Raw genomic sequence first — 15,023 nt, forward strand, 5'->3', positions numbered from 1 at the left:
CTGGCCTGGAGGGGCCTCTGTTAACCAGTCATCGTGCTCTCCTTCTTCAAAGGCTTCCCTCCTTCGGACAGGGCCGTTCCAGGTGTTTCCTCCCACCCCTCAGCAAGGCCCTAGACCCTCTTTCTTCTGGAGGCTGCATGATGGCCCCCCAGCCAGACTCACCACTGCCAGCTCCTGCAGTCCTGTGCCTGGTGGCTTCATCCGGCCAGCAGAGCTTCAGGGCCCACTGAAGTGCCAGGGAATGAACACTCCCTCCCCCCAGCCCTCCAGGCAGGACTGGTGTATAAATGCCCCAGCTCCCTTGCTGCCTCCCTGCCCTGGGGTCACTCAGAGACACGTGTTCTGCACTGGCTCTCAGGGGGCCTCCGAGGGCTGGAGCCCCTGTCGCCCACCCTGGCCACTTGCTTGCTCTCGTGCCCTATAGTGGCTGCCCTCCCTGCCCGGGCCCGCTTCTCCCCTCCCCTGCCTGTGTTTGCTGGAGCACCTCCCAGATCGACTACTTGCACTCAAATCCTTGTCCCGGCCGGCGTCTGCTTCTAGGGGCCCAGCCTCAGGACTCCCATCATGGCCCATCTGCTAGAATATGCCCACCGTCCACACCCACGGTGTTGTCTGCACAGCTCCGAGTAGAGCTGGTTGGTGCTTGACGTGACGATGTAGGTTATGCTTTGTAGATATGTACATCAAGATTTATTCCTTTGATGGCACAGTTTTCTTTTTGCATTTGAAGCCAATACTCGGATTTTTTAAGGTCTCCAGTGTTTTGTTTTTTTAAAGATTTTATTTATTTATTTGAGAGAGGGAGACAGCGTGAGAGAGAGAGAGAGAGTGTGGACATGAGCAGGGGGGAAGGGCAGAGGGAGGAGAAGCAGACTCCCCACTGAGCAGGGAGCCCGATGCGGGGCTCGATCCCAGGACCCCGGCATCATGGCCCAAGCCAAAGGCAGACACTTAACCCATTGAGCTACTCAGGCATGCCAAGGTCTCCAGTGTTTCTGATGGTCGAAAAATCCAGGCCTAGAGGCCGGGGGGAAGGGGCCTACTCTTGTTTAATATGGAATTAAAAGTGCCTGCCCCTTCCGTTGTCGTTTATTGAGTACTTATTGGGCACCTCCTGTGTGCCTGGTGCCGAGCTGGATCCTGGGGGCTCTCAGTGTGGGGGTGGAGGGAGACACACAGGTTGACACACGGTGTTTATTTAATCCTTATGTGAGCACCTTGCAAGGCGAGGCCCTGTTACCCAGGCACAGAGCCTGGCCGGCTGACTCTAGGGCCCCCATGTGCAGATTTATGCCCTGGTTTCCTTTTCGCTAAAATGGGGATGCTCACAGCACACCTCGTAGGATTGTTCCCAAGGTCAGACAAGCTGGTCATCATCGGGCACCTGCGAGCCCACTTTTACTCCTCTGTGCCAGGCAATGATCTAGGCTTAGGAGTGGATGCTGTGTGAATAAGCCTCTGCTTTCCTGGTGTAGACGTGGCAGGCAGTAAATGAGTGACAAGCAAGGAAATAGATATGTGTAGGTGGAGGTAAGTGCTGTAGGGCAGGAAGAGATGGGTGAGATAGAGCGAATGGAGGGCAAGAATGAGCTGAGCTTCTGCTGTAAATGGGGTGGTAGGAGAAGGCCTCTTTGAAGTGACATTTGATTCTAGATGGGAATGAATTCAGTGAGGAAGGGGCCCTGCGGATATCTGGAGACAGTCTTCCAGACAAAGGGAACAGCAAGTGCAAAGGCCCTGGGGTGGGATGGTGCCTGGTATGCTCATGGAACAGTATGGAGGCCTCAACCGTAGCTTATTTCTAGTGCTTACAAGAAGATATTAGTCTGTTAAAGCTATAGTACGATGCAACATTATTTGTGCTGCTTTATATAGTGACATGAATTTTATATACATATGCAGAATTCATCATGTGCTATGAGGGACATGACATAAAGGAATAAGTGTGAAGTTGTAAAAGGGATGTTATTTTCTCTCAGTCCTGTCTGGTATATCTGTGAGTGAATGTGTAACCTTCCCTGACTATGACGTCTCCAATCTGAAAATTTGGGTATTTTGGGAAAGTTGTTCTGGGCAGTGGCTTTCTGCTCCTGGCACAGGCCCCACAAAAAGGGGCGAGGATGGCGTGCAGGAGGTCTCACTCTCAGCCTGGGTGGTGGTGGGGGCTCGAGTGGGGGGATGGTCTCTCCCCCCTGGCTGTGGAAGTGCCAGGCCAGCTCGTCGGGGGCAGGCGGAGATGGGCACCTTCTTGGGGGGCCTTGTGGCTTCCAGAGTCAACACACAGAAGGAGGGGTGGGCAGCTTGGAGGCTCACAGCAGAAGGAAAGCCTTCTCCTATTTGTCCGGCTCCTGCTCTCCGCCGGCGGGCACTGCCCTATTTGCACGGGGACACACGCCCTTCAGGAGGAGAATGCAGACTAGCCTCCTCGACGCTGAAGTGATAATTTGGGTGGGCAGGAGGGCCTGGTTTGTGTAGCCACCTCTTCTGCCCAAAATAAAAAAAAAGAATGAAAGAAAGAAAGAAAGAAAGAAAGAAAGAAAGAAAGAAAGAAAGAAAACATACATTTATGTTAGAGAATGACTTGTGATTTGAAAGTGGCATGCTCATTGTGCAAATGTGGAAAAAAACAGAAATGAAGAAAGAAGAAAATTAAAATCACTTCTAATTCCACTCTCAGAATTAGGTTCCCTGGCTAGCGATAAAACCCCAATAAGAGTGCCTTCAGTGAGATGGAAGTTTTCTTTCTTACTGAATTACAGGCAGTTCGGGGCAGGTACACTGGCTCTTCTGTCCTTAGGGACATAGGCTTCTCTGTCGCTGCTCCATCTTCTTCAGTATGGTTTCCACTTCATGGAACAAGGTGGCTGCTTGACCTCCAGGCATCACATTGGTTATCCAATTGGTAGGAAGGAGGAATAGCAGAAAAGAATCCCTGCCTGTTCTTCCCATCCCCAAGGATACCTCCAAGATGTTGTACCTGGTACGTGCACTTACAGCCCCTAGCCCAAACTTAGTCACATGGCCATACCTAGCTGTAAAGGAAGCTGGGAAATAGTCTTTATTCTAAAATCTTGGATTCTATTTAAAGGCAAGACCGGATATTGGGGGACAGCTACTAATCTTGGCCATATTCTCACACAGTTTAGGTTCTTTCCTTCCACACTTCTTTTTTCTGCGCTCATGTAGAGATAATTTATTTAACAAAAAATGAGATTATATTTTATGTATTCTGTAACTTGTATTTTTCCCCCCACCATCAGGGAACCATCAGTAGCCTTTGTCCATAGCATTAAATGGACTTCCGAAAAACCATTTCTAGCATGATTGTCCTTTGTGGAGATGGACAGTTTATTTAACTGAACCCCAAGGGATAGAATTATAAATCAGATACTGAAGTTAAATCTTGATGTCATGCGTGAGATTTATTTTTTGCCATGGCATAAATGCCCAGAACTTGAACGGATAGAGCATAGAATTTGGGCATTCGAAGGAGTCAGTGGGCCTTTGAGGGGTCTCCCCAAACTCTGGCCTCTGTGGGGCTGCTGGGAGCAGGCCATGCAGCCCACACTCTGCTGCTGTTTTTAGTGTTTCATTGTTACTGCTTGGACTCGAGGGCCCTGCTCTTCTGTGACACGCTGCTTCCCTGGACACCCGGCCACCCAGACCGTGGTGGGGGATGGGTCCCCCCTTTCCTCTGTCCTTGCTGTAGTCCGGGGCTGCCCTGCCCCCCACCGCCCCTCACTCCTGGCTGGTCCCCTGGCCCTCTCCGATTTCACCATATGTCTGGTGAGGTCACCCTGGCCACGGCAGGGATGTCCTTGGGGGGCAGCCGAGCCCCCCTCCCCCCAGTGATCAGGTTGCTGGCATCAGTCTCAGAGAGCCACTTGGAGGCCTCTTTCTATCCTTTTTATCTCCAGGGAGAGATTTATCCTCCCCAGGCTGTGACTGCAGGTTCCAGACAGATGGCAGCTCCTCAGAGGCACCCCAAAGGGCAGCTGCTACCTGTTTTATGCTCGTGTGGTTTGTTGTCTGTAGTTCCTCACCGAGGATGCGTGTGTGTGTGTGGGGGGGTAGGCTGGGGACTCATTGCCAGACCAGACTGCCTGGGTTCGAGGCCTAGCTCTGCCACTCGCTAGCTGGGTGGCTTCGGGTAAGCTCTTTACTGTGCTGGGCCTCTGTTCCCTCCTCTGTAAAATGGGCACAGCAGTAATAGTACCTACTTGCTACGGTTGTCTGAGGATTAGAACACTTAGCGCAGCACTGGGCACATAATAGCGCCCGAAGATGTAAGGGATGGTAATAATAAACAAGAACAAACGTTTTATTATTGCTATTATTATTACTGTTACTATTCCAGTACTCCCAATTCTGTACCGGTTACTTCTGGAGCCTCTTCTGGGCCCCCTGCCTCGGTTTCTCTCCCTCTCCCACCTGTCCTCCACACCTTTGTTAAGCGCCTGCTGTGGGCTGAGGACATGGCAGTGAACGAAACCGCCTTCTGCCCCGAGACAGCTCGCGCTCTATGGGGGAGACACTGCCAGACAGGGCGGTACATACATAACTCCATCGATGAGGCCACTGCCGACAGTGACCAGTTCTGGGGAGGGTGACGGTTCAGATGGCTGTGGGGAGCGTGGCGAGACTATCCTTTCCCTGGGCCTAAGAGGAGACCTCTCTGAGCAGGCGTCTCCCCTGCTGGTCGAACGTCCGGGAAGAAAGCTCCCTGGCACAGAGCAGCCACTGCAGGGGGCTGGGGGGGACAGGCCCACTGCGTTCAGGGGCCAAGAGGGGACTAGCTCCCTGCAGCTGAGTGAAGGGGCGGGAGGAGCCCTCATCCTGCAGTGGCCTGTCTTTCTGGGTTTTAGTAGGAGCCTCTTCTAAGGCAGGCTTACTCTTCCTTGGCACTACTGACACTTGGGGACCAGATGCATCTCTTTGGGGCCCGTCGTGGTCACTGTAGGATGTCTAACAGCATCTGTGACCTCTGCCCAGTAGCACTCACATCCCTAGTGACAACCCCAGGTGCCTGCAGACATTGTCATCTCTTCTGAAGGGCGCAGTCACTTCTGAGTTGGGAACCGCTGCTGCAAGGCAAGATGGGGCAGGTGTGAGCCGCACATCAGCAGACCTGGTTCTGATCTGTGTTTTATCACTAACTTTTTGTTTGACCTCGGATTAGTGCCTCTCATGCTCCCTGGTTTCCTCCGTGCAGTAGGAGTTCTCTGGAGACGGCAAACACACAGCCCTGCTAGCCCCGCCATTGCCATAGCTGTGGCAGACGTCACTGATCGATCCTGCTGTGTCTGGGAGCCCTGGAGACACTTGGGCCCAAGGAGCAGCCTCTCTGGTCCTCTCTGAGCAGCAAGCAGGTGTCAGACAGTCCCGAGCTCGGGTTTGGCTCTGTTGATTTCTGGCTAGTTGACTTCTATTAGGTTACTTAGCCTCTGGGCCTCAGTTTTTCTCATCTGTTGAGTGGAACCAATATACCTACCCTGAAAGCTGATTGTGGGGTTCGAAATCAACTAATGATGGGACCGTGTGGGTCTCAGCACATGTTTGGTACGTGAAAGAATGAGAGCACTTGGATCTTGTTCTGGGTGTGGAGTCCGCTGCTGGTTGGAGTGTATGTGGGTACGATCATGTCAGAGAGCTGTTTGGTATTCACGAGTCAAGCTGAACATGTCTCACCTCGGGCCAACAATTTCACACCTGGGTACACATCTGGAGGGACTGGCACGCTCGTACCGCGGGAGACCCAGGTGTCACTTGGAGTATCTGGAACACCTGGGCCCCGTGGACCTGCTACTCGTAGCTTTGTGTATTCGAAGGACATTTGAAACGACCTAAACTTCTGCCCCATGCGAGTGGGTACTACGCTTTTAAGTCCTCAGCAACAAAGTGAACACCTTTAGGGGGGCAGGTGCACAGGTGGCTTACCTGTTTCTGCCGTGATTCTTTTCTTCCTGTTCTGCACTGGGGTTTGAGATTCACACGGTACATGGGATAAAATACACACTGATGAGGCTTTGCATATGCATTGGCCCGTGTAACCACCACGCAAATCAAGTAACAGAACATTGCCAGCACCTCCCAGGGCTCCCTGGTGCCCTTTCCCAGTCTGCACCTCCCCCAGATTTGATGAATTTTCTTTTAGAAAATGGTCTGAAGCAAATTTGGGGTAATGGTAAGATTTGCCAAAGCTGAGTTTGTGGGTGTTGGTTGGATTTTTCTCTGTCCTTTTCTAAATCCTTCACGTATTCCAGCATCATTGTCCTCAAAAGCAGAAGGGGGCTTGGGCAGGTGTGAGGGCAGGGAGCCCGGCGGCGTGGATACCGCACGGATAGAGATGTCAGGGCCAGAGCAAAGTCTCAGGCAGCCATGGGACTCCTGAGAATGGCCTTGTCTCTAAGCGAGGCTCCCAAGACAGACCTGCTTTTGGCCGAGTGTCCCAGAGCTGTCAAGTCTTGGGCCAGGAGTCGCCCCCGAGGGTCCCTCTAACCACCCCGCCTGCATGGAGGGCATTGGCACCGCCTAGAAAAGCCAGTCGTGCCTTGGGCAGCGCAAGGGGCTGGGCCCAGAGCCCCTGCCTATCCATTCTTTCCGGGTCACGAGCTGCCCATTGTCCCCATCACGCGGGCCTGTTTGCGGCTCCTCTGTGGGTGGCCCGAGAGGCCTCTCATTGTCCCAGCACAATAGGGGTAGCTTTGCTTGCTCCAAGAAACCAGGACAGGAAGCCCCGATCTAGGCCAGCACTCCCAGCTTCCTGCTGTCCCCAGCAGTGCTGGGCCAGCAGGCCTTTGTCTCCCTCCAGTCTCAGGAGGCTGGAGGCCGGCCTTCCCGGCAGCACCACTGCCCTACTGAAGCATCTTCTAGGAGCTCCTGGCTCTGCCCCTGGCCCTTTAAAAGGAAAGGTCAGCAGGCTTCCAGTAGGCTCCTGCTGTGTGTCGGGCACATCCCATCCCTTCCTTTGATTGTTGAGTGCTTGCTGTGTCCCAGGAATACTGCTGGGAGCAAGACAGGCAAGCCCCCTGCCCTCATGGAGCTTTTATTCACTTTATCCTATTACATTCTGAAAGGTAGGGTGGTGTTGCTATCATCCCCCTATTTGGGAAGAGTAAACTGAGGCTCAGAGAGGTTAATGCATTTTCCTGAGTTTACACAGCAGGTAAGAGGAGGATCTCTGGTTTAAACACAAACTGTCAGTTTCCAAACCTGGCCTTTATGGTTGGATTGGGGAAAAGATTTCATTCCAGCCATGCTCCCTTCTTATCTTGGCCTTTCTCTTAGGAGCTGATGTAGATTGCCTAACCTCACTCTTTGCATCTGTCAAATGGATTTTTAATGCAAGATGGGAAGGTGGGGAGTGTGTGAAGACGAGGAGGGCTTCCTGGAGGAGGTGACATTTGAGCTAAGGCCTGATGGATGAGAAGGAGCTGGCCCATGGCAGAGCCAGGGAGAATATCCTGCTAGTAAGAGCAGCATGTGCAAAGGTCCTGAGGCAGGAATGTCTCCTGGCAGGTGGAAGAAATAGAATGATGGTGGGGCTGAAGATTATTGAGGTGTGGAGTGATGGAGTGCTGGAAAGTGTGCTGAGAGATTGACTAGGACAAGATCATGGGGGCCTTATGGGCTGTGGAAGGATTTGTTTGTTTCTTTAAGTGTAGTCGGAAGCCATGGAGAATTTTAAGCTGTGGATTGACAGGATCTGATTTACATATTTAATAGGATTCTTCTGGTAGTGTGTGGGGAGAGGACTTTGGGGGCAATGAGGTGGAAAAGGGAGGCGTGATTGCATTAGTCTAGATGGTGCCTTGGACTGGGGCAGGGATGGCCATGGAGGTGGAGAGAAGAGGTTGGATTTTTTTTTTTTAAGATCTATTTATTTATTTGAGAGAGAGAGACAGAGAGGGTGCACACGCAAGCAGGGGGAAGGGCAGAGGGAGAGTGAGAATCTTCAAGCAGACTCCCCACTGAGCACAGAGCCTGACCTGGGGCTCAATCCCACGACTCATGAGATCATGAGCTGAGTGGAAACCAAGAGTTGGATACCCAACCCACTGAGCCACCCTGGTGCCCCCAAGGTTGGATTTTTAATACCTGTTGAAGGTGAAGCTGATAGAATTTTCTGATGGATAGAAGTGGGGTGCCAGAGAGAGAGCGGGGTGGTGGGTGACTGGGACGACTGGGGGGTTTCGACTGGAGTCCCCGGCAGGCAGCAGCGCTGTCAGTCGAGCTGGGAAGAGCTTGGGTGGTGTGGGTTGGGAGGGAGGATCGGGAACTAGGTTTTGAATGCTCCTCGGCATCCGGGTGGAATATATGGAGTCTTCAGGGGAGAAGTCCAGGCTGGGGACATAAAAATGGACTGAGGGGACTGGTGGATACGTTGTGCCTGGCTCTGTGTCCTTACTTTCCTCCCCGTGACCCACGACACGAGGCACCAGTGCACCAGCTCCTTGGAAACCTGAGCCTGCGGGTGGCCGGCGCCCTGCGACAGCCACCGACATCCCCTGGGTGATGGAAAAGGATCTGACAGCCGTTTGTGGAAGGCTAGCCTCCTCTTGGCCTGCCTGCCCTTGCTTTCCTCCGTCCTGGGCTGTCCCCTCTGTGTCCCCGCCACTCGGAGATCTCTCCAGACAAGCATGGGCACATGCGACACATTCTTCATTAACCTGCAGCTGGCTCTGCAGCAGGGACCCCGCGCAGATCCCCGTTGCTATAATCAGCTGTGGCAGGGAGGGCAGCCGACGGGCCACCACAGCTCCTTGTGGCCCTGTGGCTGTGACAGGACCATGAAGTCGTTTTCACAGGGGATGTCCTATAGCTGATGCCAGGTCAGCCCGGGTCCGAGTCCTCAAGTGAGGGCGGACCAGGCAGAGTTTGCTGTGTGGGACCGGCCTCAGTCTCCCTTGGGTGCGTCTCTCCACCCCCCACGTTCTTATCAGTAGTTTTTCCACCGCCCGCTCTGTCCCACCCACATGAGGGCCAGGCCACCGTCCTTTGTCATTTCTCATCAGCATGACTGCACCCCTCCATTCTGGTGCCCCCCCTCCCGTCATGCTCGACCCCTAAAATCCTGTTCTTCACAAAAACGACCAGTATTTTAGAACTGGGAGTTTGCTAAAAAAACAAACAAAAAAACAAAAAACAATAAAACCAAAAACACACTTAATTTCTGGCTTCTGTTGAAAAAAAACTCCAGAACACCTGGTGGTACTGGGCCTGCCACCTTCCCACCTGACCACACTTGGAAGGGAGAAGCGGCCACCCCCCCGCCTTGATGGAACGTGCTTACCAGCTCCTCACAGTCCCCAGCACCCCCCTCCCTCATTGGCGTCTGTCACATCACAGAGGACAGAGATGATTTCTCCGTTCTGAGCCCCTGAAAAAAGTGGCAGGACAACTGCGGTCCGTCCATACAGCAGGATTCTGGGCAGCTGTGAAAAAGAATGAGGATGCTCTCAGGGAAGGATAGGAAGGGTCTCTAAACAGGAGTAAGTGGGAGCAGCAGGTGCTGCATGTCCTGGGTATGCTGCTATTTTTTTGGTGTGTAAAAAAGGGGAAAAATAAGAATATGTGTGTGCGTGTGTGTATGTGTATATCAATTCCCATGTGTCATTTTTGCATGAAGATTCTCTGGAAGGGTACCCAAGACACCAGTAGCTGTGGTTTCCCTGGGGGGTGGGAAGGGACTAGATGCCTTAGGGCCCAGGGTGTAGGAGAGAATCTTCTCGTATTTTTGACTCTTTATATTTTTGACTTTTTTAAAAAAGATTTTATTTATTTATTCCATAGGGATAGAGACAGCCAGCAAGAGAGGGAACACAAGCAGGGGGAGTGGGAGAGGAAGAAGCAGGCTCCCAGCAGAGGGAGCCTGATGTGGGGCTCGATCCCAGAATGCCGGGATCATGCCCTGAGCCGAAGGCAGACGCTTAACCGCTGTGCCACCCAGGCGCCCCATATATTTTTGACTTTTGAACCATGTGAATGTGTTATTATTAAGAAGTTAAATTTTTGAAAAAGGAAAAAAAAAAAAAGAAGGGAAGTGAATTATATAGCCTGAGAGAGACCCATGGGCGAGGAAGCAGATGGGGGTGCAGCTCCCTGAGGGCAAGGCTTTGCCGTGTTCCCTGCACAGGGCTTGGGCCAGGAGATGCTCAGTCAACATTGTTGACCGAAGGGGGTGAGGGATATTCCAGTGTGTTTCATGCAGAAGCCGGGTAGGTTTTTCCTTCCCCCGGGAGATCGGGGGCCTGGATGCTCATGTCTCCCTGCTTCTCTTCCCCTAGGCATTCCTGCATCGCATCCGGCAGAATGTGGCAGACTCAGTGGAGAAGGGCCTCACCGAGGAGAACGTCAAGGTGAGGACCGCTGAGCCAGCCCCTTTGCACACTGTCCTGCTGCTGTGTGCCTCGCTCCTCCAGGGGCGAGGCTCAGAGGGCAGAGTGTGAGGCGTGCCCACCCTGCGGACAGCTGGTTTTGCCTTCCTACAGCTTGCTCCCTGCAGCCCTTGGGGGCTCTGCGCTTGGCGGATGTCAGGAGGACTCAGCCAGCTCGAGACTTTGTCTCCTTGCTCACCATGGCCATCCTGTCTTCCAGACTTCTCTGTGCCAGGGCCCCCTGGCATGGAGCCAGCGGAAAATCCCTTCCCAAGCGCCCCTGGGAGCCTGGCACCTCCAGCTGCCCTCTTGGCAGCCCTGGCCTCTGCCCCTGCACTGGGCATTGAGTGTTGAGGCAGGGCGGTTGAGTAACTGGGTCCGGCCTTCGTCTTGGCTGTGGCTCTGGGGAGTTTCGGGAGGACGTCAATAGGCCCTCTGTGTGCATAACGGGGGCCCCTGCACTCCCCGGGCCTGGCTTTCTAGCGTGACCTCACTCTCCGGGAAGCCGCCTTTAGTTCTCGGGGCTCTGCGGCTCCGGGGTCCTGGTCCAGAGGGAGAGCGGGGGCAGGGTGGGGTGGGCGTCAGAGGTGACTGGCACGTACAGCACACGAAGGACTTGGTCCAACAGGATATTCCCCCCACATGTCTCAGTTAGTCTGGACAGGGACCTTACAGTGGATAATTCTGAGCCCAGATTTTTGATAAGAAAGCTAAGGCTTTAGATGTAAAGAGACCCGCTCAGTTCTCGCTGCCTGGCTGGTCCCTGATAGCGCTGGGATTTAAGTACTTTAGGCATGCATGTATTCTCCCGTTCAGCAAATATTTTCTGAGGACCTGCTGTTTATTTATTACGTGTATTTCTCACAATTAATTTCTTTATTGCAATTTAACAGTTATTAGAATTTTAAATTATAATTTATTACGGTTTTTTTTAGAAACTGACTTTTTAAATAAGCTATGACTCACAGTAAAGAGTGCATCCTAAGTGTTAAAACGTGATGCAGTTTCACATATGAACATGCCTGTGAACAGGACCTCAGTGAAGACGGAGCATTTCCCGCCCCGTAGGCTCCTCTGTGTCCCCCTCCCCATAAATGCCCACTCCCCAAAGGTAAACCACTGATCAGTTTTGCCTGTTTGTGAACTTTATGTAAAAGTGAGCCCTTTCACGTCTAGTGCCTTTTGCCCACTGGTATGTGTGTGAGATTTGCCCATGTCGTTATGTGTGGCAATGATTCAGTCTTCAGTTTCTAGGTCGTGATCCATAGTACGAACGTCCTGTAAATTACCATCCATTCTCCTGCCGACAGATATTTGAGTTATTTCCAATTTTGGGCTTTTAGGACCATTTTTACATATGCCATTTGGTGGACACAGGCTCTAATTTCTTTTGGGAGACAGATATTTATTTTGAAATTTTGCAGCCGTCCCTTGGAGGAAGTATGGCACTAGGCTCTAGCCTACCTGTCTTTAACATAAGCCGATTCAACCATGTGAACTGGAAAGGATGAGAGAGAGAAGCGTAACCAGAGAGCGCACGTGATTCTTCCAGCCACTTGCCTGATGAGTGTCCCCCAGGGCGAGGCGGAGGAGCAAGACACTCCCTGGCCCTCTCACAGCGCAGACCCTGAGGAATGGTCTCCACCCCTCTGCCTTCCCTGCCCACCCTCAGGCCAGCTCCCTCTGCAGACTTTCTGGTGCATTCCAAAAGTCAGTGGGGTTGGTCTTCATTCCTTGAGGTCTTCGACTCAGATGTCACCTTCTCAGAGTGACTGTCCCTGGCCCTCTGCCCCACCCTGGGACTCCCTTCCTGTTTTACTTTTGTCTTTAGTGCTTCTGAGCTCCTGGAATATTCTGTTCTTGTTCTTTGTTTGTTGTCTGTTCCCTTCCATTCCAATGTCACCTCCGTGGAGGCATGTACTTGTCTGTTCCCTGCTGTGTCCCCCAGGGCCTCTAACAGTACCTGGCATACAGCAGGCACTCAGTCAGTATTTGCTGAACAAATGAATGAGGAAGAAAACCTAGAGGGAACCAGAAACCAGGAGTAACACCGTTACCCCTGCTGTGAGCCCCAGTGAGATGGCTGGGGGGAGGGACCCCTCACTGCATTCATTGTGCTGTGTTTTAGTTTTTGAACCCTGTGGGGTACCTTCTTCAAAATTAAATTTAAAAAATGCACCTCTTTTTTAAAAAAGAAGGAATAAAGAATTTATGCAGTTCAAAAGGACCTTAAGTAAGTACGTGAAATTCTTCCTAGTTCCTTTTCCCAGAAGTCTCTGCAGTCACCAGCTTGACTTTTCATTCAGATAGTCTCTGCTTTTGCCAGTCTAGAGAGGAATGGCCTTTTTTAAAAAAAATTTAAATTTAAATTTATTTTTTTAAAGATTTTATTTATTTGAGGTTGGGGGTGGGGACTGAGTGGGGGCAGAGCGAGAGGGAGAAGCAGACTCAGCACTGAGCAGAGAACCCGATGCTGGGCTCTATCCCACAATCCTGAGATTATGACCTGAGCCGAGGACAGATACTTAACCAACGCCACCCAGGCTCTCCCCACATCCCCCTCCCCCCCCTTTTTTCTTTTTCATCAACAAAAATGGGCCCATGCTGGAATCCTGCTTGGCACCATGATTGTTCCCCCCACTTACTAATGTATATTCAGGATCATTCCAGGGTCCCATATCCATACACACAAAACTGCAGATTCTTTTTACAGGCCGCATAGTATTTCGGCATGTAGGATTTATTCAGTTATAACCAGTCCAGTTTATTTAACTATTTGACGAGTCCCCCTTTGGACATTTGCCTTTTCCCCCAGTTTTTTGCTTTTGCCAATAAGGCTGTCGTATGTCCTTTCTATCCACCAGGCTCTTCACGTTGGCATTATTAACACTTTGGGCTGGATGATTCTTTGCCGTGGGGGCTGTCCGTGTATCGTAGGGTGTTTCATAGCATCTGTAGCTACCTAGCAGATGCTAGTAGCATCCTTCCCCACCATTTGTGATTGACCACAGATGTCCCTAGACACTGGCAGACGTCCCCTGGGGGACACAGTTGTCCCTGTTTGGAGACCACTGATTGACAGGCTAAATTCTAAAATGGAGAATTGGTGGGTCAGATTGTGCATTTCAAACTTTGTAGATTATTATATATTGTTTGTGCAAGTTAACGCAAGGGTATTTTGGACATCCTTCCCTATTGTATTTTCTTCTGCCACATCATTTTAATAGGTGCGTGGAAGTACCCCCGTCATTTTAAAAATCAGCCTTATGATTGGACATGCTGGTTGTCTGGCCATGATGAAAACTGTGATGAATGTCTTAATATAAAATTCTCTGCATGCTGCGTGTGAACCTCAGTTTCGCTGCTTCCTGGACTGTGTGACCTTGAGACTGTTAATTCACTTTGGGTCCCTGCTCTTCAACTATAAATGAGGAACGACAGTAGTCTCTATCTCACGGGGTTACAGTGAGCATCAGGGCCATCGGTGCACATAAAGTTCTTAGCACAGGATTGGGCATTAATCCTGCATCGTAAACGTTGGCCATATTTTGTTTTACATTATTTTTATTAATGGGGTAAACTGACTCCAGTGTATCAGAGTGCCTGTTGCGTTATAGCCTCATCCGCACTGGGGGTTTTGGTTTTTTTTTTTTGTTTGTTTGTTTTTTGCTCGATTTTGCTCTCCCTCTGTGCCTTGATTGATGTGATCCTTTGGCCTCTCTTTTCCTCACAGGTCCTGTTCTCGAACATCGAAGACATCTTGGAAGTTCATAAGGATTTCTTGGCTGCCTTGGAGTACTGTTTACATCCCGAGCCTCAGTCTCAGCACGAACTTGGGAATGTTTTTTTAAAATTTGTGAGTACCATGCCCCAGCCTCTGTCGGATCCTGCAGCTTTGGGGAAGTGGGCTTCTTCCCCAGCTTCCTCGGCAGGCCTGTCTGGGAGATGAAGTGGCAGGTGGCAGGCAGGCCCAGCCTCTGCCCCCAGGAGCAATGGGAAGCAGTTCAGGCCCAGCAGACTAGTGGTATTCTGTGTGGGCTCTTCCTCCCCTCATTGCCACGTAGAGTGTGGCTCCCTTTCCCTCGGGGCTCCTTGCTGAATGCCTGTGTCCTGGGGTTCCCATGACCTCCTGGCTTGGCAGGGCCCTTCTGCCGCAGAGTGACCGACAGGGGTAGTCAGTGCCAAGAGGGAGGCCTTGGGTCAGACAGACCTGGGTGTGAGTCCCCGCTCAGCCAGCCCCTGGCCCATGAGGGTGTCTTAGGGTCCCACTTCACCTGCTGGTCCGAGAGGCTGATGCTCTTCCTAATAGCCTCTGTCTTCCTGTAGGATTGCCAAGTGGCTTGGAATAGTGAGGGGATGGCTGGAGGAAGGAGGGGGTGGGCACCCGAAAAGCCAAGCACTAACTACCGAGTTAATCGCAAACTTTGTGCCGGGCACTGCTTGCAGTGCTTAACATATTTTCATTCATTAAAACTTCACAACAGCCTTCAACAGTGTGTACTGTTACCGTTCTCACTTTGGAAATAGGGGAACTGAGACTCAGAGAGGGTAAGTCCTAATGCAAGCTTTCACAGCCAGAGAGAGTTGGAGCCTGGATTTGGAGCCACTGTAATCTGGCCCCAGGGCTTATGGTTTTCACCATCTTAT

General features: G+C 51.6%; 1 protein-coding gene across 2 annotated transcripts in view; it reads left to right on the plus strand.

Annotated features, from left to right (window-relative positions):
• PREX1 (phosphatidylinositol-3,4,5-trisphosphate dependent Rac exchange factor 1) overlaps nt 1-15,023 on the plus strand; it is a 186,872-nt gene that overhangs the window by 64,785 nt on the left and 107,064 nt on the right. For both annotated transcript variants that reach the window (XM_034639807.1, XM_034639809.1), the window contains exons 2-3: nt 10,287-10,358; nt 14,110-14,232. In XM_034639807.1, coding sequence (XP_034495698.1) covers nt 10,287-10,358; nt 14,110-14,232 — 195 coding nt within the window. The remainder of the gene's footprint in view (nt 1-10,286; nt 10,359-14,109; nt 14,233-15,023) is intronic.

This window comes from Ailuropoda melanoleuca, chromosome 13, assembly GCF_002007445.2.
Source record: "Ailuropoda melanoleuca isolate Jingjing chromosome 13, ASM200744v2, whole genome shotgun sequence".
Classification (NCBI taxonomy): Eukaryota; Metazoa; Chordata; class Mammalia; order Carnivora; family Ursidae; genus Ailuropoda; species Ailuropoda melanoleuca.